The 24,602-nt window shown below is 50.4% G+C and overlaps 1 protein-coding gene across 3 annotated transcripts; it reads right to left on the bottom strand.

The window, feature by feature from the left end:
• Nucleotides 1-1,254: 1,254 nt before the first annotated feature.
• On the bottom strand, nucleotides 1,255-24,219 carry HEPH (hephaestin). Of its 3 annotated transcripts, none has more exons than XM_026848600.1 (21): nucleotides 24,054-24,219; nucleotides 21,320-21,516; nucleotides 18,913-19,154; nucleotides 17,983-18,195; nucleotides 17,234-17,413; nucleotides 16,606-16,860; nucleotides 15,846-16,014; nucleotides 14,534-14,673; nucleotides 12,697-12,828; nucleotides 11,906-12,117; nucleotides 10,183-10,333; nucleotides 9,701-9,913; nucleotides 8,745-8,955; nucleotides 8,378-8,517; nucleotides 7,340-7,471; nucleotides 6,308-6,414; nucleotides 5,331-5,556; nucleotides 4,446-4,585; nucleotides 3,899-4,061; nucleotides 3,470-3,502; nucleotides 1,255-1,996 (listed from the first exon to the last, which is right to left on the bottom strand). In XM_026848600.1, exons 2-21 carry the CDS (start codon nucleotides 21,481-21,483, stop codon nucleotides 1,752-1,754), a joined length of 3,468 nt encoding a protein of 1,155 aa, XP_026704401.1. In that variant the 5' UTR covers nucleotides 21,484-21,516; nucleotides 24,054-24,219; the 3' UTR covers nucleotides 1,255-1,751. The 3 variants fall into 3 exon arrangements, with proteins under 3 accessions (XP_026704401.1, XP_026704400.1, XP_026704402.1); XM_026848599.1 differs by having other exon boundaries at nucleotides 18,913-19,157; nucleotides 24,054-24,218; XM_026848601.1 differs by lacking the exons at nucleotides 21,320-21,516; nucleotides 24,054-24,219 and having other exon boundaries at nucleotides 17,983-18,166; nucleotides 18,913-19,019.
• Nucleotides 24,220-24,602: the final 383 nt, after the last annotated feature.

Consider the following 24,602-nt stretch of genomic DNA (forward strand, 5'->3'; position numbering starts at 1 on the left):
CCATGATGCTGGAGGAATTTTGGCAGCCTGCTGTTCCTGGAATGTGTGCAGATCTGGAGGCCCCGCTCCAGCCCTGCGCTGAAACCCAGGGCTGATGCTCCCCAGCCGTGTGCCCTGGCCACTGGCTGTAGGACTGAAGGGCGAGCGACTGCCTGCTTTCTGCTTTCTTGAAGAAAGTAAATACCTTCACAATAACTCCGCTGCAGTGTGGGCTGAGAATACGTTTAATCTGTTTTTTTCATGAGCCAGGGGGAAAAATAAAAACAAAGGTTTTCTGCTTGGTTCTTACTTCTGACAACATGGGTTCTACAATTCACCCAGGACTGGTGGGCTTGTAAACCTCTGGCTGCAGCAGCAGCTGAACCAGGGTTGACAATGAGCAGAGCACCCATGTTCAGAGCACTCAACAGCCCTCCAGCTCCTCACCGGGCTTAATGAAGGGTAATGAGAGGAAAGTAATGAGCTTTGTGCCCATGGCCAAAGGAAAGGGCAGCTGGAAACATGCAGGGACCAATACGAATTGAGCATGATTAAGTACATTATAACTACTGTTCTGAATAAAATGGTGCTGTTGTACCTACACAGCCTGCAGCAGGTCCTTGTCATTACAGCCATTTAGCTGCCTCTGCACTAATTGCCTCTGAAAGCTACCCAGAAAGGATTTATTTTACAGCTTTTCCAATTTAAAACCAGGGACAGAAATATGTAAGCACTAACCTGCACCCATTTAAGTGGTGGGGACTCAGCAGGTGAGCCAGGAAGATGCATGTTTTATAGGGAACTGCTTGGTACTTGACACATGGGGCAACACAGCTGCAACACGTGTGGGCACAGCTGCCACTGCAGGGTGGCTACCACAGCCTGTGGGGTGGCTACAGAGCTCTGAGGTTAGTCTCACTGACCTCCCAGCTCAGCTCCTGCAGGCAGCTGTAGCGGGGACAGCAGGCACCCACAGGCACCACGTCCCTCCTGGCTCCAAGCAGGCTCCCCCCAGCACCCAGCACCTCTCCCTGTGAGCTGCAGCGGGTTCAGGAGACCCCAACGCAGCACCTGGAGAAGCTTCTCCTCCTAGCACAAGGCACGGGATGCCCCGTATCAAAGCGCATTGCCTCGGGTGCCAGGAGCAGCTGGACGTGTCACAGCAGGGCTGGTGGTGACCAGGAGGTTGCCATGGCCCCTCACAGAGCTCTCACGCCGTGACAGGGACTGCCCCGAGCTTGCATCTGTTGAATGATGTATCAAGAAACAAAAATCCAAATCCAAATGAACATTTTATCTTCTGTATTCTTAACTGATTCACAAAAATGAAAATATTGTCTTCCCCCTGAAGATTAATTACTTCAAAGGCTCAGTTTCTTGGGACACAATTCCCGGCTCAGCTCTGGAAAAGCAGCAAGACGGGAATCTGGCCTAAGCTAGCCTGCTGAGAAAGACCAAGTGGAGTTGTTCTGGAGAGAAGAGAACAGGGGAAATGTCTCCCCTCCTCCTTGGGGAAGAGAAGTATTTTAGAAGGACCTTTTTACTCTTGTTTCTTGTCTTCAGTCAGTTCAAAGGGTCCTCAGATCCCTCCTGGACAGACCTTTTCCTTTACAGAGCGCTGAGGAGGACAGATGAAGAGGTCAGTGCTCCAGCTTTCCCTCCTCAGCTTCTAGAAGTACAGTGTACGACTGAAATGATGCCCCAAAATCTTTGCTGTGGACAAGGATCCAGCCTCTGCTCCAAGCACACAGCTCAGAGCTCGTACATGGCTCTTACAGCCCCGGATTCTTTTGCGACATGAGTTTGAATCCATCATCCAGGATGGATCTCCGATTGCGCCTCAGCCGCTTCTGTCTCTCGAGATAGATGACCACTCCCAGGAGGGAGCAGGCGACCAGGAAAAGCACCGTTCCCACGATGGCCAGAGCGATGACTGTGGCCTCTATCTGCCCTTGAGCCAACTTTGCTCCAAAAAGCGTGATCTTCTGGGACTCGTCCTTATCCTCAGGTGGCAACCCTGGGACACAAACAAAAAGATAGTTGCAGTGAGAGCCAGAAATACCACAACTGAAAGGTTCCAGGAAATACAAAAAAAAGGAGTAAAAGACCCAACGCAATCAAAGCAAGTCAAGGGAGACCCAGTTGCTGTCACTCTAACGGAGTCTCACATCCCTGAGGTCACACAAACTCACGCCAGGACCCCACCACGTCCCACAGCTCTCCAGCCCCCTCCTCTAACCACTGCTGTGCCCCTCACCGGGGGGGGGGACCGGGGGCTGCACGGGGACAGAGAACAGGGATGAGACTGCGGGGCCGGAGCGGGGCCGCTGCACGTTCCCCCACTCCCCAGGCACTCGGCTGCTGCCCAGCCACCACTGCCCAGCCTGGTGCTGGGGCCAGTCACTTCAGATCCTCAGCTCTCTTGCGCTTCCACGCAGTGGCACCAGCAACCTTTTGAGAAAAGTGGCTCTTTGCACAGGTAACAACTGCTGATCAAGGCTTTTGTCTGGTGAGGCTGATGCCTGAGTATGGTATAAACTGAGTTATTTAATATTGTCACTATTGCTCTGACACATTTCCTACTCCTTTAAACCCATTTTGAGTGAGGAAGACATTGTTGGGAAGGAAATGACTGAGATATCAGTAGAGAAAGACTGAAGCGTGGTAGGTAGATGGCTTTGTTTTCAGCTGGTCTGAGCTGGCTCTAAGATCAGCTCAGCTGGATTTATTCACAGCAGCTGAAAAATGGAGCTGTGGAGAAAGATGAAAACTCAGGGAAATGTATGCAGCCCCATAAACTATGCAAACTTTTACCCCAGAAAATGTTAAAGTGATCTTATCTACTACTCCCCTTCCCCCTGCTGCTGCTCAGCCAAACACCTTCTCACATCTGTTGTTTAAAACGCCTGAAGGACCCAGGGCACGTGCTCGGGCTCTTGGGGGAAGAGCAGATCAGAAGGCAGAGGTACTGGTTTGCACGCTGACTCAGTCCCTTCAGCTAGTAGTGGTGAGGATGAAAGTTCCCTAAACCACAAGGTCATTGACAATCCAAGACGGGAGGACAATTAATCTAAGGCGCCCCTTGATTTCTCTTATCCCTTTCAGTCCTTTGCCACACCTCCTCTAAAACCCTTTGAATCTCCGCCAGTCTCTCAGCCTGCGCTCTCCTCTGAAGATGAATCTGCACACAGCAACTACAACAGGATATGAGGCCACTAAACTTTTTCACCTAACACGGTCCAACAAGCCTAACAAGCCAGACTTTTATCATCAGAGCACAGACATTTGGAGGACAGATAAACACAAACCTCCCCGTTACCCATGGGCAGCCAGGCCTCAGACTAACAGCCTGGCCAGCCTGAGAGAGGAGCGGCTGCAAGGGGCACCCCTGCTCCTGCCTTCTCCTCATACAGACCTAAACCTCCCCTGATCAGAGACCGCCCTCCCCTGCCTCACCAGAGGCAGCATTTAGCAGTGACATACACCGTACCTGCACTGTAGTTTAGGACTTCAAGCACCGGCTCTGAAAGGAAACAAGAGGAAGGTGAGAGAGTGCTGGGCCCAACTGGGAGAGTCCAGAACACAGCACGGCTGGCGAGGATCAGAGCCAGTGTGGAATTACAATTACGAGCTGATGGCTGAACATTGCTTCTCAGACACCAGCTAAAATAAAACTCATGATAATAACGTCAGCAATGTAAACCCCAGAAACCAATTTATTATTAATTCCAGTTGCAGGCATCACCATATTCAAAGGGAACATCTTAAATTAATAGCACTTAAGTAATAATCTGCTCAGTTAACTGGATTTTTGTGGTATATAAAAGAGTTGCAAGTGTGATGCAAACCCTCAGAATTTAGCAGCAGTAGCAGAGTGCTGTTGGATGTTTTACAGCCACCATTAGCAGTAGCTCCCTACCTGGTCTCGGCAAGACTGTGAAGAGTATCTCCATGCCAGCGTGAATGTGATCAGACACGTGACAGTGAAGCAGCCACGTCCCAGGGTTCCCAACCAACATCTCCACCATTTCAAAGGTCCCAGGGAACAGATCCACAACATCTGCTCTGTAGCTTTTGCCATTCTGCCAAAGGGAAGGGAGGCTGTTAGCAAGCAGTTCTCTGCATCTTCTCAGAAAGAAAATTCTGTCAGTGTCACTGGAGAGCACTCAGTGCTGCTACAGTTTTTAAAAGCTAAAAAAAAAAAGATTTCAAAGAGCAGCTCCAGGGCTGTAGGCGGGAAAGCAAACACAATCTGGTAATACCTGATCCTAAAAAGGGTTAAGCTGGACACATCAGCACAATACAGAGGCCCAGAGAGTCAGATCCGGATGTGTAAAACCACATCCCTTTCCCCGTTGGGTGATGTTGCTGTGATGTCATTCAAGAAGTTCAAGTCCATCTGAATCAATCAAAAGTGACGTGATCAGTGGCCAGTCTCTGCGTTATCATCAGCAGGATGTTCTTACCTTGTAGATGAAGGTCTCGGCATGAAAATGGACTGTGTGGACATCGACCTCCTGACCCATCCCCAGCAGGTACCAGTTCACCCACTCTCCCTGGAACATGGTCAGCCCAGGCAAGTTCGCATAGAGCCTCCCGTTGATTGCTGTGCCATAAACAACAACCAGAGAGAGCAGGAAAGGCTGTTATTGAAATGGTAAAGATGCTGAACCATCTCGGAGGAAGAACACCCAGGGCAAGTTAGACCTGTACAAGGTTAAATCACCTGTACAAAGCCAGCAGTAATGACAGTACACAGAACGCAACTCTTCCCTATCATCTCCACAACTGCCAAGGGACTGGTTTTGCTGAGAATACTTTAGATAGATACAGATATAACATAACCATAAATCCCATGTTAATTTAGCAGAACATGTTCACCCTACCATGGTAGAAATAGCTTTCTGGTGATCAGCTAAACCAACTGAGCCATGTACCGCAGCCACCTAGCTCAGTCAATCAGTCTGAAATCTCACACATCCTCATGGTCCCGAGATGAACAGGATGAAATTAGTCTGACATGTTCATTTCACATTTGATTTTATTTCCTGTCCCGAGTAGCTCAGACACATGAGACATTAACCTCTCTGGCCCACATCTTGCCATTCGCCTGACAGGGACAGCCGCAACAATTAGCCTTCATCGTAGGCCAGAGATCTGTGCATGTGTGTGCTGCAATACTGAGAACAACAGACTGTTTAATTGTCTGTGCCACCAACAGAAGAGGATGAGGGCATTCACCAGGAGCCAGGCTCTTGGGTTTTGGGTGTCTGACTACTTACAGGGGCCACAGAGTCACCACTAACTGTGCGCAGGTAGTAACGGGTGCTATGGTGCCTAACAGACATTACCATGCATTTTGTTGCTTTCCACAAATTTGTCATCCAGGAGGTTGATTTCCTTGTGATTTCCCTTGCTGTAACATTCCACATTCTCCTCCAAGTACCAGGACTGATTTTCATCAAAAACCAGGAACAGTAGAGCAAACTCCCTCTTCACATCCTTCCTGACCCCATTAGATTGCAGTGCCCCTCTCCGGCAGATCTTCAGGGGCCCGACCAGTCCGCTGTACAGATCCTGACCAGAACAAAGGAGAAAAACCTCTGAGACAAGGATCTTTTATACGCAGTTCTCTGCTTGCAGCAACCATATCTTCTATTCCCTGCATCACCCCACTTAAAACAAACAGTTCTACCGTTTAAGTACTCTCACTGGTGAAAATCAGCTACCAAAGCACACGAACAGAGACTACACGTGCTCTTATGAATGCAAATCCAAAAGTCATAAATATGAATGATATCAAAATATTCTCCACTTTGTGGCTGCAAAACCATCTGCAACTTGAGATAAAGAGGTAATAATCTCTGGGTTGAATGTGATGGTTTACTGCAGGGTCGTCTGGGTTGTTTCTCTGTGAAATCAGTGCCATGACAATTGATCCTAAAAGTGCTCAAAATCTTCCTGCTTTATCCACGGGGCCTAATTTTGGACAATTTCTGTCTTTCTTGATTAGCCCTGTGGCTGTTACTAATAGAAACTGTGACTTACTGAGAAATGTTCACATATCCTGCAAATAACTGAAGGAAGGTTAGTGCCAAGGAGACAGTAGAACTGTTTTATGAAGGTTTGTGCTAGGAAAAAATAAAGGACAAACATCAGGACAAATCTGGAGGATTTCCTCTCCCAGGAGGCTGATGGACATGTCACCAGGTGGTGGTTCCACCTCTCGGCTGGGCCAAGCTCTAAATTGTATCCAGCCCACGTTGCTTGCTAGAGGGGGTGAAAAACTGGTCTAACCGGGCTCTTCTGGTTCTAACTTCTATTTTACCTTTACAGGGTCCACCGTGGAGTAGTAGATCCAAGGAACACAGGCTGAGTCATTTGGTCCTGGACCAGATCTCTCGGGAACTTCCCACCGGTAGGTCACGATGTCTCCTGGGCAGCAGAGAAGCGCCGTTAACGCCAGCGCGAGGCATCCGCACGCGAGCAGCACAGAAAATGGAGATCCTGTCTCCAAAGTGCAAATTTTCTCTTTTTTTTGGTCACTGCACGTTCCTTCCCCAAACACTGAAAAGCAGGATGGAAGCTCTCTCTCACAAGCAAGGCAGAGGGGACACGACACGTGCACACCGTCTGCTACCAGCACAGCTCTGCTTTATCTGCTGCCTTTCAGACTGGACCTGGCCGAGGAAATCCCACCTTTCTTCAGTACAGATGGAGCTTGAGATGATCTTTCATCTCTTTGAAGTGTATTTACGATGCTCATCCAAACTGATTTTTAAAATTACTATTTCGCATGTTAGCAATACATTTCATAAAGACAGGGCCCAACTGAAAACCTGTTGCTTAGACAGCCTGTGCAAGTTGAAGGGGACCAAAAATTAAACAAATTGGTATCTGGACTGTGAACCAAATGAGTGATTTCAGTCAGTGTCCTGGCAAGCAATTTGCATTTCTCCTATTTCATACCATGGTGCCTATCCCAAAAAGTGTAGGTTCCAAAGAGGGGCAGGCTTCCCCCACCACGGGCCATCAGCCCAGGGCTTCCAAGGACTGAGCTGCGAACTGCCATCGCTCTTCTCCTTCCTACAGACAGGCCAGGGGGGGGAAGAGGCTGCACACAGGGAAGTTTGTGCTCTGCTGACCCCAGAAGTCAGACAGAGCACGAACTCCCAGGGCTCCCATCCCCACAAAAGCGATGCCACCGAGGCTGCGGTGAACCCCAAAGACCAGCTACTGTTCAGCTCCAATTCTCTAGCACAAGCAAACAAGCACATCGAAGCCTCCTGAAGGAAGCCAGCCTAGCTGTAGGCCAAGATCAGCCCTGTAAGCCCACAGGCCGGAGAGCACAGTGACTTACCAGGGTTTGCCACTTGCGGCTGTCCTGTCCCCCTCTCCAGCACCCCGTGCGCGTGAACGGAGTAGGGTCGGGTGGCATTGTTCTTAAACACGATGTTGAGGATATCTCCCACTTCTGCCCACAGAAAAGGACCTTGAGATGGGAAGAATGTACTCTGAGACCGGCAAAAACTGTCAGTGTATTTCCTGAGGATATTCCCATCTCTGTCTCACCATCTTCTCCCCAGACATTCCCTTATAATATTTATGATGTTCCCCTCCCTCTTCTCTACTCATCTCTACCTCCCAAAAAGAGAATTGGAGGTCGGTCCCAATTCAAGTCAGTGTTAGAAAACCAGACTGTGAGTTTCACAATGGGGGAAATGAAAGTTGTTACGTATTTTAACTGTGCCCAGTACAACCAAGGCTTGATTTCTGCATAGTGCTATGGCTGAATTTCACCATGTCTTGATCATGCCTTGCTGCTGGTTTCAGAAAATATGGTAATATTCAATGTTGCCAGTGTCACAGATCAGAGCTGCAGCCTATCCTGAAGAGCACATACTGCCCCAGCCCTGCAGCTCTGGCACCACTCGCAGTCCTGGGTTCATAGCACAGAGCCGTGTCTCTTCAGCCTTCATCAGTCACTAACATGCTCTTCCACGCCCAAGGCCTGCCTGCTTCTGTCCCAAAAGCATTTCTCACAGCCACAGATTTTCACCTCCATTTCTCAGACTGCTCTCTAGAAGTCAGCACGTATTTCTGTTCTAGTCAGAGAAATGCAGGTGTGAAAAATGCTTTGCCTGAAATATGAAAGCAAGCTGGCACAAAGGCAGGCAGGAGAACCCCATGTCCTCCACCAGGAGCTGTGTTCAGGACCCTCTTTCTCCAAAGCTGGCTGACCTGGGTAAGAGACAGACTGGATTTCTCCTCACTTGCATACACAGCAGACACCTAAATGTCCAGGAGGCCTTCAGACCACAGCCCTTCGCCACTGCAGCTCTAGGGGCAAGCCCCGCTGCTGTGTGCATGAACACATACCCTCTGCACGTGGCCTTACCCAGTATCCCCAGGTGCTCGTCCCCGTTGGTCCTGGCCCTGGGGGTCTGGAAAGTCCCATCGCTGTACTCCCTGTACACCGCCTTCTTGTACCTGGAGCCGAGCAGTCCACCCTCGTTGCTCAAAAATACATCGGCGTAGCTGAGAAATACAGAAGGAGTGCTGAGATACACAACAGCCCACAGGGATGAGCAGCTAGCTGGTGGCAGGGGGTTCACCAGCTGAACGGGTCCCCCATTTGGCAGCCAAGGTGTGCACAGCGAGGCGTGGCCGCAGCTCCCACCACAGCCACATCAAGACACCCAACGGCCTTCGCCAAGGTCTACTGAGAAACTCTGCCAGAGGCTTCCCCAGAAGAAGGGCTCTACCTCTCCGCAGAGTGGTTGTGCCGTTCCCTCTCCCAGCTTCGGTCAGGCACGTAGTCCCACAGCACCTCCTCCGCCATGAGGTAGTAGGTCCGCACCCCTCTGTACTGCCGGGCAGCAGCAGGAGCCCTTTTTCCACACTTGGAAACGAAGTAGCGTTCCCTCATCCCAGCCTGATAGTGATTGCTCGTCTGGCAGTAGATCTCAAAAATCCCTGAGGGAGGCAGCAGCAACAAGGAAATCAGCTTTTAAAGGTCCCAGGAAGCAGCTGCTTCCCACGCAGGGTTTGTGGGGCTGCCATCGGTAGGTGAGTTGTGTGTGTCTGGGTGTGTGTTTGGTCACCACAGGCCGAGATCAAAGGGGTTGTTAGAGAAACCAAGCAGGACTGACACCACAAAGTCCTACACTAACATTATTTCACGGGGCTTTTTCATGCAATAACCAGCTTATTAGATGTGAAGAAACCCACACAGTGGCATAACGGCTAGCACTGCTGAGACATCAGGTGAGCAGGGAGTCTAGGGAACACCGAAGGGGAGGAGGCCATCGCGCCATGTGGGTGAAACGGCGCTGTGTGCCCACCTGCAAACTGGGGGAGTGGGGGCTGCTATAAACGTGAATCTCAGCAAGCCATGGGCAGAGGGTTTAAGCTCTGGCAACTGTCTGCTACTTTATTCTGAAAGACGTGTGTGCATGATCCCACAGGTCACAGGCAGCAGTGTCCATCAGGGCTGTTACTGCAAATATTTAATGGGAAGTGGGATCCTACACAATCAGTCTGGGACACTATGGGATGAGCTCATCTCCCCAGAATCAGGTGCAGTGACAGATGGGACCAAAAAGGATCTAGAGCACAGCTCGCCCTGTAAGAGCTTATACTGTGCTAAAGAATCAGCCACAGGAGCAAAGACTACAATGGAGACGTTTCCTGCTGTCAGGTCAGACGCGCAGGCACTTACCGCTGTTATCAGGCTGCATGAAGGCAGTGGCAAACGTATGGGGGAAGAGATTGGTTGAATCTCTCCGCATTCCGTTCATCTGCAGGGTGTTTCCCTGAAACACAGCTCCGTGTACATCTGCCTCACTGCCCAAGCCCAGGAGGTGCCAGGACACATTGTCTCCTTCACACATAGTCAGCCCAGGCAAGTTACCGAACATAAACCCATTGATGGCTGCAAAGAAGAAAACAATTAATTCTCTGCAAGCAGATCCCAGTCCAGAGATTCATTTTGTGCACAGACCCTGCCAGGGCAGGCCTCACTTGTAATTCAGCCCTGAGCAGCTCCTGAAAGCTTCTCATCCCACATCCCACCCGCTGCCTCACTTGACTCGACCAACACAAGCCACAGGCCTCCCAGGTCCCAGCCCAGTCTCGGGGGCAGCACCACCTCACGTCTCGCAGGTTCGTTCCTCCTGCATGCAGAGCAGCATCAGGCCTTACCATGCATCCTGTTTGATTCCTCGAAGCCATCATCCTTTTTCACAGAAGTCTCTTCCATCCTCAGATAGTACTTTATGTTTGCATTTAAATACCAGCTGAGGTTCTCGTCAAAGACGCTGAAGAGAAGGTAAAATTCTTTGTCGATCCCTTTCTACAATGACAATGATGGCTGTTAATTTTTAAAATTATCATTACAGTTAAAGCTGTTTTGCATGGCTCTCGTGTTCCCCTTTACCTCAAAACCTGGCTCATTATGGGCCAGAGCTCTGTCCCTTTACTCATGTTGAATGTTCCTCTTTTGTTTCAAGAGAGGCACCACTTGTGGATTTTCCATTATATTTCACATGAGTAAAATGACAAAATTCAGCCAAGGATATGAAGTCATTGCCTCCTTCCCCCACCATCCCCACGTTCAGGCGTAGGTTTCGCTGTCTGTCCAAATCAGAGCAGAGATCAGAGCCCAGCCCACAAGACAGGCTGATGACTACATTCCACCCCTCCTTCCTCCTACCACAGGCCTGGAGTGGGGATTATTTTATTACCCCAAATCCTTGAAAATGTTAGTTCTCCTGAGAAACGCATTCCAAAGCATGGTGCATTGCCCCGCTAAAAACATCCCCAGCACTGTTCAGATTCTCACCCTGACACCAGCTTCCCCAGCTGCTCCCCCAGGGAGGGCCGAGCGATTCCCAACCCGCGGGCGCACGAGGAGTGGCCGGCCGTGCACATTCCCCAATTACACGTTCAGTAAAGGGTTGCCTAAGATTGTGGAGCCAGAATTGCTGCACCAGCTGATTTCCCCTGCCCTACATTTATAAACAAGTCTGGCTATTTTGTTTACACCCTTCCCATCCCTGCAAATACCCCATTCAACCCTCACAGCTCCCCCACACAGGGCAGTGTCAGTTCACGATGCTCTCTGCTCACAAGATTCACATTTCCACCCTCTGTAAGGGGAAGATCTCTTTCAGCCACATCGTGCCACCAGTCTCACCCACAGCAGCTGTTCTGGGACTCGCCAGCCGCTCCCTGAGCTACCCCACAAGGTAGGCAGGACGGCAGCAGCTTGGGTCTCTGCTGCCTACTGTTATTTACAACACGGCTCTGCTAATCTGTCTGGCACCTCCCAGTATATTCATTTACTGTCTTCCCTAGACTCATTGCCGTGAGCAGACTATTCCTGAGTGAAATGCCAAGAAGTTCTGGTCGCTCTTCAGATTTCACCTCTCTTTCATCAAAAGCACAAAACCTGACGTGGATTTTCACGTGCTTTTTTGCAGTCAGCTCTGATTGATCTTGAAAAATAAAAGAGGCTCACCCAAACCTCAAAGCACTGTATCACTCAAGCAAACCACCTGTAAGTGAAAATGTCTTTTCAGTGTTTCTGAGACTGCAATGAATGTTCCCCATGCCTCTGAAAGCAGCCTGATATGCAAGCCTCAGGACAAAAGCCACCTATAAAGTCACACCAAGGTACAGTTGTTGAGCCAAGTCTGTCTGAGTTTTAAAGCAGAGCCCAGAGTGCCAGCCCAGCCCTTCCCACACGAGACCTGGCCACCAGCTGTCCTGATGTTACCCCGCCGCGCGGCTCCGAGCGGGCTCTCCGGGGCTCACGCTACTGTACGTCTGATTTCATTATGTTCCCTAACGTTTTGCTGACGCCTCCTTTCTCTACCGAAAAGCAAAGCAGCTGGTCAGACCACGGCAGGAAAAGCCCTTTCACCTGTTTGTTGTCATCATCCAGAGTGCCCGGCCTGCAGATGAGCAGAGGCCCCACTAGGCCCGAGCTGGAGTCTCTGCTGGGGTTCACCGCCGAGCTGTACAGCCAGGTCAGGCAGGGAGGGTCGCTGGCCGCGGGCCCGACCTGCTCCGGCACGGCCCACCGGTACGTGAAGTTGTGCAGCGGCGCCACAGAAACCCCGCTCTGGGACAGACCTTTAGACCAGAGATCAGCACGGTTATTCCCAAATGCACAAACTCGGTTACATCTTCCCACCAGCTACATTCGTACTGGGCTGGGCTCGTTCCTGTCCCTAGAGCACCTGGTGTCGGAGGGGCGAGGTGAGCACATTTACAGGGCACGCCTGAGAAGGGAGCTGCTCTCGGCACCATGTGAATCCCCCCTGTGCCACGGCAGACAGGCACGGCGATGGGAGGTAAAGGGCATCCAGCTGCATCTGGGGAGATGAACACTGGAAGCTCGTGGTTATCTAAGCTGGAGCATACTGGGTTTCTCTGCTCACAGGCTCTCAAACGGTCTGAGCTTTGGTTTAAAGTTGCCATCTGAAAAAGAGCGCCTCTGGAATCGTACTCCCTCGGCACCCTCCTGGGCACCAGCTCAGGGGAAGGAATATGGGTGAGGCCTCAGCAGGTGGGGAGGAGCGCGATGACTCCGGCCAGCAGGACACCCAGCCCCTCCCGGCTGCAGAAGCTCCCAGCACAGGGCAGGTGTGAGCTGTGGTGATCCACCCCCAGCACTAGCACCGAGTTACTCGAGAAAAAGTAACCACAAACCATCATGGTAGCGCATCCCTTCCCAGGCCTTCCCATAGGACACTCCGTGAGGCTGGATGCTGAAAGGCCAGGAGGCTTTGTTAACAAACGTCACCAGGATGGTGTCTCCAACTTCAGCTTTGATCACTGGACCTACCCAAGTAGCAAAGAGAGCAAGTCAGCAACAGAGCAACTCCTGGATGACCAGACAAGCCAGGGCCACCTTTCACCCAGGCTGAGGGGAGCAGAAGGTGCAGAAGGAAGGTGGATGCCCCTTGGCCCTGACAGCGGGAGCAGAGGGGTGACAAGAATTATCTGAAAGCGTTTTGGGTCTGCAGGAGAACCCAGAGAGGCTTCAGGTCTTCACAGGAGTATGAAAAGGGCCTGGAGTGCTGAATGCCCTCGGGAAAGGCCTGTGTCTCACACCCACCTACTTAAGGCTCCCTGTGTGCCTTGGGCAGGTGTGGAAAGAGGGGTGTAAGATGCAAAAAGCCCACCACTGTCCCTGTGAGCCACCCCCTCCCCTCCTAGATGGCCCAGACTCCATCCCCATTGATCATCAAACATCTCGGGCAACTGAAGGAGGCCATAAAACCAACAGACTCGGAACAAAAAGCAAGCAACCTGCTGCACGGTCAGTGACCTGGACAGGCGCTGCCAGGGGAAGCACGACGGGGCAGGAGCAAGCTGTGGGGTGACGAGCTGCCGGGTGCCCACAGCTGGGGCCCTGACAGCCCCACGGAGAGAAGGGACAGAGCCCACAGCCCACCACCCAGCCGTCCCCACACACAGCTTCCTGTGTTTTAGGGCGAGGACGTGCCCGTGCAGTGCGGGTTGGCCCCACTGCACCACATGGCACTTGGCAGCTCCCTGGTGCAGAGTCCATACCTCTTCCGGACATCCCAACCACTGAATCGAGTCTGCTTTAACGAGCCGGTTCACATGAGTCACCTTTTTATTTGACTGGGGATTTTCATCAATTAATCTTTCAGTGGTTTTAGTTTACCACTAATTTCTTTATAGAAAGTCATATCTGAGTTTCCCTCAGTCATTTCTCTTTCTATAGGAATGTGCCTGTTGCTGGTAGTGCTAACCCATCTTTTTTCCCCCTGGTTCCAAGGTCCAGCAAGATGCTGTCAGCTCCTGACATTTACACTGCATCTCTCCTATGCACAACTCCAACATTTAACTTTTATTCAGCTGCTTATGCTTCTTTCTTGCCTCTCTCTACTGTTCTCTCCCCCTGTCCCAGTCTGTATTTTACTACGTGTGCTCCCTCCTTCTTGTGGCCTCTGCTGGGATTGCTGTTGCTAACTTCTGGTGTCATTAAATCATTAGTCACTGTGATGCAGGAAATCGGACCACACCTATATGCTTCTACCATGGACATCACACCCTTCACATGCAATCCCTTTGCCACTGCAGACCCCCTATTTTCTACTCTCATCTTTCTTCACCACCCTCCCCATTATCTGACTAAAAGAGAGAGCACCCACTCGGGAGAGGAAGATTTCTGTGAGAAAGTGGGGTTTGTAGCATGCCTTGAAGATTCTCACTCAAAACCACATAACTGGGGGCTATTACTGTGACCAGTTTAGCTCTAGTTACAAATATCATCCTGTGTCCCTCAGTCCCTACTACTAACCTCTGAAGACTGCCCTGGCAGAGAAGCGATTCTGTCTATTCTACATTCCACACCCTCAGCCTGTCCCCTCGCCCTCAGACGTAACCGCTGTGGAACACCCCCTGTGCCGCTCCCTGCGCCACGGAACGAGGACGGTCATGGCCCGCTGCTACTCCTGACATCAGCACCGTCCCCACTGACACTGAGAGATTTGTGTTGCTGAGTGATTCCTACCGAGTATCCCAAGGTGTTTCTCTTCTTCCGATTGCTGCTTTTCCTCACGGAAGCTCTCATCAGTGTATTCCACATACCTTGCCTTCCAATAGACTCCCCCAATTCGGTAGGTGCTACGCTTGAAAAATTGCTCAGCAGTGCTAAAGGCAAAGAGCAGATGTCATGTCATTTCTATGAAAATCAGTCCCATTCTTCTCCCACTCCCTCCCCACACCTCTCTGCAATGCCAGCAGCATCTCCAAACCAAGTAGCTCTTCAGGCAAGGACAGCATCTCTGGTCTGGAACAACCACAGCTCATCTCTGTGAAGCTTTTTCATCCTACAAACTCATCTACCCGCTGTGCTCAGGGAGCACCTCTGGCAGGCAGCCCTCGCCCAGCCGAACGGCCAGGTGTGATGGCACAGGTCTGAACAGCATCTCCACACAAAGTGTGCAAGAGAGGGCAGCGAACAGAACTGCAGTGCTGTAAGGGAAAGGCAGTGCTAAAACACTCAGTTCTTCAGAGGCCAGGGGACAGCTGCAAGCCCAAATGAAAACACCCCACACAACAGCTAGAAAGAGAGAACTATTTCCTCCACCACCACCCTCTCCAAACACAGGCTTAACACGCTGTGCAGAAGGCAGCTTAGTCACAAGGCCAGTTCACAGGTCTAAGGAGATTTCAGTTCTAAGGTCTGCAAGAGAATTGCTGATGGCACTGGGTAAATCATTAACTGCTCTGCATTTCTCCTTCTCCATCTGAGAGATCCTCTCCAACAGCTTCCCAAGGAAGGGAATGGAGGGGGAGGAATGTCTTTGTTTCAGTTAGCCAACGTCTGAACAGGAAACCACTCACCAGCTGCTCTCACAACCATCTGACACGTGGGATGAAGGCTGTCAGAGGCCACTGCATTTGATTTCCTGGAAATCACTTGCTGCAGCAAGGCTGCGCGGAAGCAGGCTAGCTCTGCCACCCCGCGTCTACTGCAGGATACGCTCTCTTAGTAGTTCACTGAATATATGGGTCTGTTCCTAGCTCAGGCACAGCAAGCAGAAACAAAGCCCAGACAAACGTGGCAGCTCACGTCCTACATAAGCTGGGACTGCCAGTGTCTGTGGGCCAGGCTGTGGAACCCAGCACATCCCCACATACGTCCCTGTGGTACCGAGCGCTGCCCTCAGCACAGGCTTGCTACAGCAGCCTACCTTTCCAGCTGGGGTCACCTGCCTCCACGTGAACTGCAGGCATGCATTTTGATAAGAAAGAAATCCCACATCTTCCCCGCAGCCTCCCCAACACAGACCAGAGCCCCCAAACAGCCTCCCGCCTACCTGCCTGCCTCGCTCAGCCGGTGCCCGCTGCGCTGGTCGAGCCCCGAAGGGCCATAGTCCCACTGCACCTCCTTCGCAGCGATGTAGTATTTCCGGACTCTCCCTCCCAGGATGGACTCCGGCGCTTGCCGAGAACAGGGCCGGACCTCGTAGAGTGCCCCCATGCCCGCTGCCCAAGACACGGTGGAGGAGACACACGCTTAAGCCCTCCTGGCCAGTCTGAGCAGGCAAGGAAAACATACCAACCTCCTGCCACAAACTGGCCATTTTTCCCTCTGTTCTCCCAAAAGGCACATGGCTGGGAGAAGGCGATAAGGTGGTTCCCAGAGAAAGGAGGTTTTGTGTCAGTGAGCAGAGCTTCTAACTTAGATACTGGAGGCTGTGGAAGTACGGACAGAGAGCAGATGGAGCTTTCTGCTGTACTCGGATGCACCCAGGATGTGCTCCCTGCAGGGACTGCAGCTCCGAAGGCACTGCCCCACCCCAGCCCCCAGCCGGACCAAGCTTACTGTCTTCAGCACTGATCAACATGGATCATCACACAGTGGTACAAGGTGCCCCCAGTAAGCCTGGCCTGCACATTAATCATCAATCCACCCCAATTTATACAAGACGAGGAATCACCCCGTTCATCTAGGGACATTCTGAGCAGGAATGCTGCCCAAGGCACCGTTCCCTGCCACACTGCAGGTCACGGACCCACACTGGGAGGAAATCAGGAGGCCGCAGAGTGCAGGTCAAATTCCAGCCTCTGCCTTACCTTGTATGTGGTCATTGATCTGACAGCTCAGCAGCCACCTCCCGGGGTTACTGGGGACCATGTCTGCTGTAACAAAAGTGGCTGGGAAGAGGCTGGCCACATCCGTCCTATGGCCTCGAATCCTGAGCGTTTCTCCGTGGAAGTAGGCCGTATGAACATCAATTTCATTGCCCATCCCAAAGAGGTGCCACGAAACGTAATCCCCAGCACACATGGTCACGTCAGGGAGGTTCCCAAACACATAACCGTTAATAGCTGCAAAACCAAGCAAGCCAGAATCAGAGATTTGAATAGGGGCCTTCAGAGCTTCTGCCGGCAGGTCCCAGTACAGGCACGTTTGGGGGATGGACCCAACCAGAACTCATCCCCCTCCTCTTGTTCTGGAGAGCCCAGCTCCACAACTCACTCCTAAAGTGAAGTGTCTCCAAAATCTCCAAACAACTCAAAGACTCACTCAAGGCAAAGATTAAATCAAACCCTTTCTCCTGGGAGTGTTGCACTGTCCCTGTGATGTTGGTCACACATGACCTCAGAGCTCGCTGCCTCCCTTCCCCCCCTGCCCACGCCCTGGCACACAGCAGCACAGACACCCCCAGAGCGTCTGGGCAGAGCCAGTGGTGACACTGACCGTGCATTTTGTTGCTCTCTTGGAATTCCTCATCTTCTTTGTCTACAGAGCCTGGATCCGTGCAGAAGGACGCTATGTTCTCATCCAGGTACCAGCTTAGGTTCTCATCCACCACACTGAACATCAGAAAGAAATCGATGTCCACGTCCTGGCGTTTCTGAGACCTGCCAGTCAGTATTCCTGCGGTGAAAGGAAAGGTGAATGAATACTCACCCATGCAAAAAAGCAGACTTCAGCCAAGGATTAAAACACCAAATAGCAGAGTAACTACTACCACACAAATTAGAGACAGATGCTTCCCCCCCATTCTAGCACAGCTCACTGGAGAGTTCTAGAAAGCTCACTCTTTTCTAATATACCCCAGCTAGAGTGTTTCTCACTCCTGAGCAGCTCTGCCACTGCATGGCTGAACTGCAACACCTTCAGCATTCTTATTCCTGATGAAATCAAACAGTCCCCATTTTTTCTAATAGACAAACTAGGTCTTGGACAAGATTCCTGCTTTTAACATGAATTCAAAGAGCTCTCTGGGATCAAGAGGCCTAGAAGCTCACCTGCCCGGACACCAAGAGATAAAGACAAGGTAACAGCTAGAGCCCAGCTACCACACAGGTACCATCTTCCCCAGTCACGCTGCACTTTCCTCTGAAGCTGGGAGTATCCCCATCATCCTATTCTTGTTCAAGTCACCACCAAATCTTCACAGTATGAAACGGCAGCCCTCAGCTGCTTCCTCTTGGAGTTTTTACCTTTTTTGCATGTAAGTAATGGCCCAATTAATCCAGATGCAATGTCCTTTGGTGCATCAATATGAGAGTGGTAGATCCAGGTCAAGCAGTTTGGGTCATCAGCAGTTGGGCTGTGATCTTCAGGGACAGTCCAAGTGTAGGTGTAGTTCCCTCCTGGGAGAACAGCATCATCCTTCTTCTGATCCTGGGGGGACATATCAGGATACAGGGATCCTGGAACAATTGAGCAATCACAGCATCCATTCAAGAAGAGCAGATGTGCACACTCGTAACCTTAAATCCACACACATATCCTTACACTGCGCCGTGCTCCCTCAGCAGAGATACACCTATATCCTCGGGAGCAGATTTCAAAGCAAGACTCACCATCCCGAGGCTGAAATAAGTGTTTAATCATCATTCCCTCAGGGAGAAACTGAAGCACAGAGCCACCGTAAGGCAACTTGCCCAGTAAGGGGTCAGCAGAGTCAGAGAGATGATTCCCATTCTAGCTATTGCTCCTTTGCCTCCAGCTCTGCTGGGTGCCACAGGCAGCCTCCAGCAACCTCCAGAGCACAGAGCAGCCCCTTGGCCTGGCACCTCACCATTCCTGTGAGCTCCCTCAGCCTCAGCACGCTCATGACTCACACTACAATACTTCAAAGAATGAATACAGCTCTTCCCCTTCTGCACCACTCTCCCACTAGCAAGCTTCAGAGGTTCTTCTAAAACCAGGAAATCTGGGCTGTGTACCATAATGCAGATCAGGAAACTACTCCCAGAGCAGCGAACCCGCCAACCCAACATCAGGCGACCTGACGAAGCACCAAGTGCAGCTGCTGCCGAGCAATACAGCTCTGGGCTGACCAAGTCACCCTACTGACACCTCTCCTCTGCGCGTACACCCAAGCTCCCAGTGAGAAAAATCAGTCATGGCAGCGGCTCATTTACCTTCAGAGTCCTTCTCGTAGAAAACACCGTGAGGATGGATTGTATATGGTCGACCAGCAAAATTTTTAAGGTGTACTTTAATGGTATCCCCCACTTCTGCGCGGATGATGGGCCCAAGGAACCCCAGCCAGCCTGGTTTGGGGATCTCAGTGGTGTACGTGGAGTCCGTGTATTGCTTATAGACAGATTTCTTGTACGTGCTTCCTACCCTGTCTTTGCCGGGCTGGAGGAACGTTGAGGCCCTGCTGTTAAATTCAGGAAAAGGAAAGGCACCATGAGTCATGTGTTACACAGACCAGGTGGTAGGTAACACAGCAGAGTGATGACATGCAGCTTCCCCAAGCCCAAAAGCTTTGGCGTTACAGGGGACCCCTGGACGCTCCCAGCCCTCTGTGACCCTCCTCCTCGCCCACCCCAGCTGCTGTGACACAGGACACACAGCCCATAGGAGAGCCAGCGGCGTGGTGTCAGGCCCCTCTGCTCCCCCGGCACCCAAAACCCCGCAGGGACGTCAGCACATCAGCAGCTCAGCGAGCCCGGGACCCCCTGTGCCACACACGGCCACGGCCCCAGTCCCTCACCAACAGGTACAAAGTACCCCCGAACTGGGCAGAGCCAGGGAGGAACAGGGAGGCCCCTGCTGCCCTGACAGTCACGTGTGGGTGACACAGGGAAGACCGAAGCCCTTTCCATGCCCACTTCAGCCTTCATCTCCCACGCCTTGGTGGTATTCGCAGCTAAATCACAAGTGGGGAAGAAAAAAACCCTACAATCTCCTGAGCTCTCTGGCCAAAATTCAGAGTCTAAAAGATGATTTTCTACTTAACAGATTCTGACCTGCTTGTAGGATGGCAGACAAGGCAGGCAGGTACATACCCAGTACATAACCAGCTTCCAGAGTTAAAACCTCATACAGGCACTAAAGTTCAACTCATGAGTATATTTGCTCTTTATGGCCAATTCTTAGTAGATAAGAGATGAATCACCATCCCAGTATTAGTGGGAGAGGCCTAAATGGGAGCTGAGGTTACTCCCACCATATCCCCTATCAATCATCCTGCAGTGATATAAGGAGCCCCAAAATACAGGCAAACTGCTGCGTATGGCCAGAAGATGAACAGTTGAGACCAAAACAGCACTGCCCTTGTGCTCAGACTCATCCCTTTGCCAAGTCATCCCTGCAGGCACTATTAGCCAAGAGTTTACAGACCATTCATACTTAATTTTACAGATCTGCCTCTCTTCCCCACACACGCAGCCCATTTCTTCCCAGAAAAAAAAAAATTCTTCAAGCATTTTACTACCTCCACCATTCATATCAATATCATATCCTTTTATTGCTAGAAATTTCGTTTCTGCAATCATTCTACAAGTAAGTCCCATTAGCTAATTGTCTGCAGTGACAGAATAGTTTTCAAATGCTTTTAAGTTTAATGGCCCTGAATTTAATTTCCTTCTCTTCATGTATTTCCTTCTTTCTGTAAGAGAAAGCAAACAAAAACCACTGCATTCATTATCACTGCAGGAGTCAGCGATAACATCTTTATTAATCCTGAATTTTGAGGGAGTTCCTTTTCTGTGAACTAATTTAAGTCTATTCAGCATCTCCAGGGTGAACAGAGACTCTTCCATGCTAAACTGACAGACCTTGGTGTTTTCCTGTGACCCCCTCCTATTCCTGCTGTGCTGTTTCTGAAAGATATTTATAAACTCAACTGTTATTTATTATGGAGGGGTAAATAACTGAGATTGAGAAATACAGGTTATTTGCCATAGAAAATGAGGGGGTAGGAAAAAAAGCACAAATGCCTTAAAAAAAGCTAAGGAAAGCTATGCCAAAAAAACATAAAAAAAAAAAAGTTTGGATGTTTTGAAAACTAAAACCAAAACCCATTTTTGTAGTGACTCAAAGTAACTATTGCAGTTTCCAGACTGACTTTTGCAACAAAAACATTTTTCAAACAACCCCTAAAATTTCAGGCAGGAAGTTCAATTAAGTCAAAGGCTTGAAATTCCATTTAAACAAAGCCCAGCCAGCTCTGTGAAGTCATTCACATGAAGGTGAAAAGTCACTGTGCCTCGGGGTATACAAGTCGATCACCAGCTGGAACTAAGGAAAACGAAACCCCGGGGCAGAGCATTGCACAATCTGTCCTGTTGTAGACGCCTTCTCTTCCCTCGAGCTCTGCTCACCACAAGCTCCATTAAACTGACCCTTTCTTCTCCCACTGATACGGTTTCTAAGTTCCTCTGATAAAACACGTTAAACATTAAACCCATAAAGATCAAATATCTCTCAGATCGTGTCTCTTGCTTGCTTAGATGCCCCAGAATAGCTGCATGAAAATACACATAAAATTACTATTTTAAGGCAGTAGCAGATTAATTCTTACAGAATGCAACATACAGGTCATGTGCAATGCTCTGGCTAGCCAGCACGTTCCTTCCTGTCGGAGCGTAGTCCCAGTCCACCTCGCAGATCCCCAGGTAATAGATGCGGGTGACACCTTCTGCAAACGCAGGTGACAGCACGGGGATGTAAAGCAGCAGCAGCCAAAACAATCCCATCATAGCCTGAAGTGAGGGCGCTTTTGAGGGTTGCACCTATTTGTGAGAAAAGAAAAACAAAGGTAATGAAACAGAAGCAGAATACGCCCCCGTGGTTTGAAGGTACTGAGCCTTGAGAGGGTATGAAGAGATCAGGTAGAAGTCCTGTTGGGATCACGATTCAAATATCCAAGAAGGAAAACACTCCCATAACAGAATCGATGCACAAGGTGGATGGAGATTATGCCTTGCTAACCAGCCCCCAATATCAAACGTGCTTCTCATAACAGTTTGATTAGTGGGTTTTTTCTGGTCTGTAGTTCTCTTCCACACGCTTTGTTCCACGGCGCTGTGAAAGCCCTGCTCGTGCTGTAAGCTCTCAGGAGAGGAGGAGAGGAGGCAAGCAGGCACACAGCCAGCACTACGGCAGCAGAAGAGGCACCTGCAACCCCCCCGCGCCAGGTAACCGAGGGCAGCAGGTCCTGAGCAGAAAGTGCCACGCACTCGGGGATTTCAAGTGACTGGTTTTTCACCACCTCTGATGTCCCAAATCATCTTACAGCACCACATAGAAAACTCGGGGAAATAATCCCAAGCAAGTGTCTTTATATTTTAAATTGTTGCCAAGATCTCTATTCCACTAAGCCACCTGAGGAAGTACAATTCAGTCACTAGGAAGTAATTTTAAATTTTATCTTCTTTTCAGAGTGCTCCTGAAGAGTGGTTCTCTGTCATCAGGGAGCGCATCTCAAATGAGCTGCACAAGGCTTTTTGCTTAGTCTAGTTCCGTTAAATATTTTCCCCATGATTTAGATCACAAAGTAAGGAGCTTATTCATAAAGCTTCCAACCAACACTGAGCTTGGTGTGAATAAGCACCAGAAATACTCTGAAGAGAGATCCAGGGCAAGTTACAGAAATTGTCTGAAATCATCAAAATATAATTCTGTGAATACAATTTCGAAGAACTACCTGTATGAAGGAGAAAATGATGTAACAATAGCTTAGCGTTAAAATGGATAAAAAAACTAAATAAAAACCCACATGAAAATGCTTAAGAGACAAGTCAGCCAGTGACATAATTAACAAAGCTGGATGTAATTGATAATCAAACTGCCATCTAAAACAGACATCCAGCTCTGGAGACACATAACAGCAACTTAGAAAGCATTCAGCAGAGAAACAGAAAACAGAAGAATTAGAAGAATGTGACCTAGCAAGAAAGCTTAAAGGAATCCGTTTTCTTTAACTTCAAAAAGAAGGAGATGGTGATACCATGTCAAACACAGAAAGGTTTTTTTATAAAGTCGTTGTCATTATTTATTCTCTCCTGCCTTTGCTAATAGCAACATGAATACATCAGGTTTGTTTGTAGCAAAGCTGGACATTCTGTCAGCTTCCAGCTAGCACAGCATCACACTAGAACAGCTTTCCCAGAGGAGCTGTTAAACCTCTTCCTGCATCCAATACCCAACATACGGGATTGAAGCCCAGCACATGGCAATGGACTGGATCCCTACTCACATATCACCTCCAGTCCTGTATTTCTGATTTCCAGACACACTACACTACCCTCAGAAGCTAATGACAACCAAGTATTACCAATTCCAAACAGTCATTAAGTGAGAAGTTGAGAGAAAGCAACTCTCAACTTGGAAAAGCCTTCTTTCCCTCCTTTCTCAAAAGGGAGCTGTAGGGATCTCTCTAAAGCCGAGATGGTTTCGGTCCATCAACACAGGGCAGCTCTGCTCCAGCAGCAAGCCCTTCCCAAGGCCCCAATCACACACCTGAAGAAGCTGGGGCACAGAACAGCCCCTTCCCCGCGGCCCTGGCAGAGCAGGACGATGGCAGAGCTCAGTCCCACTGCCCGCCAACCTCACTGACCTTCTCCCCTGCTGCTGCTGCTCCGGTGACCATTGCCCTTCAGGGGAGGTGAAATACCTGCGCTGACCCACTCACTCCACGCCAAAAAAGAGGTTCAAAGCAAGGGGTTGGGAGAGCTGGACCCGTGCCGCTTCACACACGCCATGGCAGCAAATGGCAGCTGTGACAGCAAGGAGGAAAGACGATGCCAGCGGCACCAGCCCTCAGCTCGAAACCTCCCACCCTGTCGGCACACACCCCGCTGGGAAGGGCAAGGGATGCCTTTGGCTCGGCTGAAGATGTGGCCTTGTCACTGCAGGTCAAAGTATTCCAGGGAAAGCATGCCCAGGGCGCGGGGCGGCTGCCCACAAGGACCAGGAGCCGCTGAACCTGGGGAGTCAGCGCAGGCTAATCTTTATGTCCTCTTACATTAATGGGTTTTGCAAGCAATATCACATCCTAGGAAAGGGAGAAGCTTAGACTTTATACCAAGAGCAAACAGCAACTCTTAAAATCGGTTGTGAAAACCGCCTACCGAGACAAATCCCCGCTGCGTCAGGCCACTGCTGCTGCGTGGCGAGTCCCCGCTCACCACATCAAAGCTCCGCACTGCAGCACCAGAAACCTTATCAGAGATATCAGCCCCGACCAGGAGTCGTGGCAGGCTGCATGCCTCGTGGACGGGCTCCGGCAGCCGAGAAACCGAGGACAAAGTCTTCGGGACAGCCTTACCCAGGCTTTGCAACAGTCCGTGCGGATCTCGGGCTGGAGCTGGGTCACAGCATCGCGCGCATCTCGGGGGGGGGAAGGAAACAGCAAAACAACGTCACCTGGGGAAGATTCGGCGGGCTAGAACATCAAAAAACGGCAAAACAACGTCACCCGGGAAAGATTCAGCAGGCCAGACCGATTCTGTGCTCACAGTCTCTCGATGGTGACTAAGCACCGTGTAGTTACTTCAGTGCAAGGTGAAGACAACCAACAACCGTAAATTCTTTTCAAAAAAGTCAATTTTTCTCTGAAAGATATGCCTTGATTGAAGAAAAAAAAAAAAAAGAAAAAGAAAGCCCAACCCAAACTTTGTATTACATTTACCCCTGAACCTTGGTACTTTTCAGCAGAATCCTTTCTGCCCGGAGTTCCCTTTCCCTGACCGCGCAGGAACCGCGAGTGCACAGCGGGGCCCGGGGCTCCCTCCCGACCCCCAGCTGCGGGGAACCACCGCCCGGGAAAGGGGCAAGCACCCGTCACGGGAGCGCGGGAGCCCGCTCATTGGGTGCG

Source organism: Athene cunicularia (assembly GCF_003259725.1).
Source record: "Athene cunicularia isolate RWA chromosome 4 unlocalized genomic scaffold, athCun1 chr4_part3, whole genome shotgun sequence".
NCBI lineage: Eukaryota > Metazoa > Chordata > Aves > Strigiformes > Strigidae > Athene > Athene cunicularia.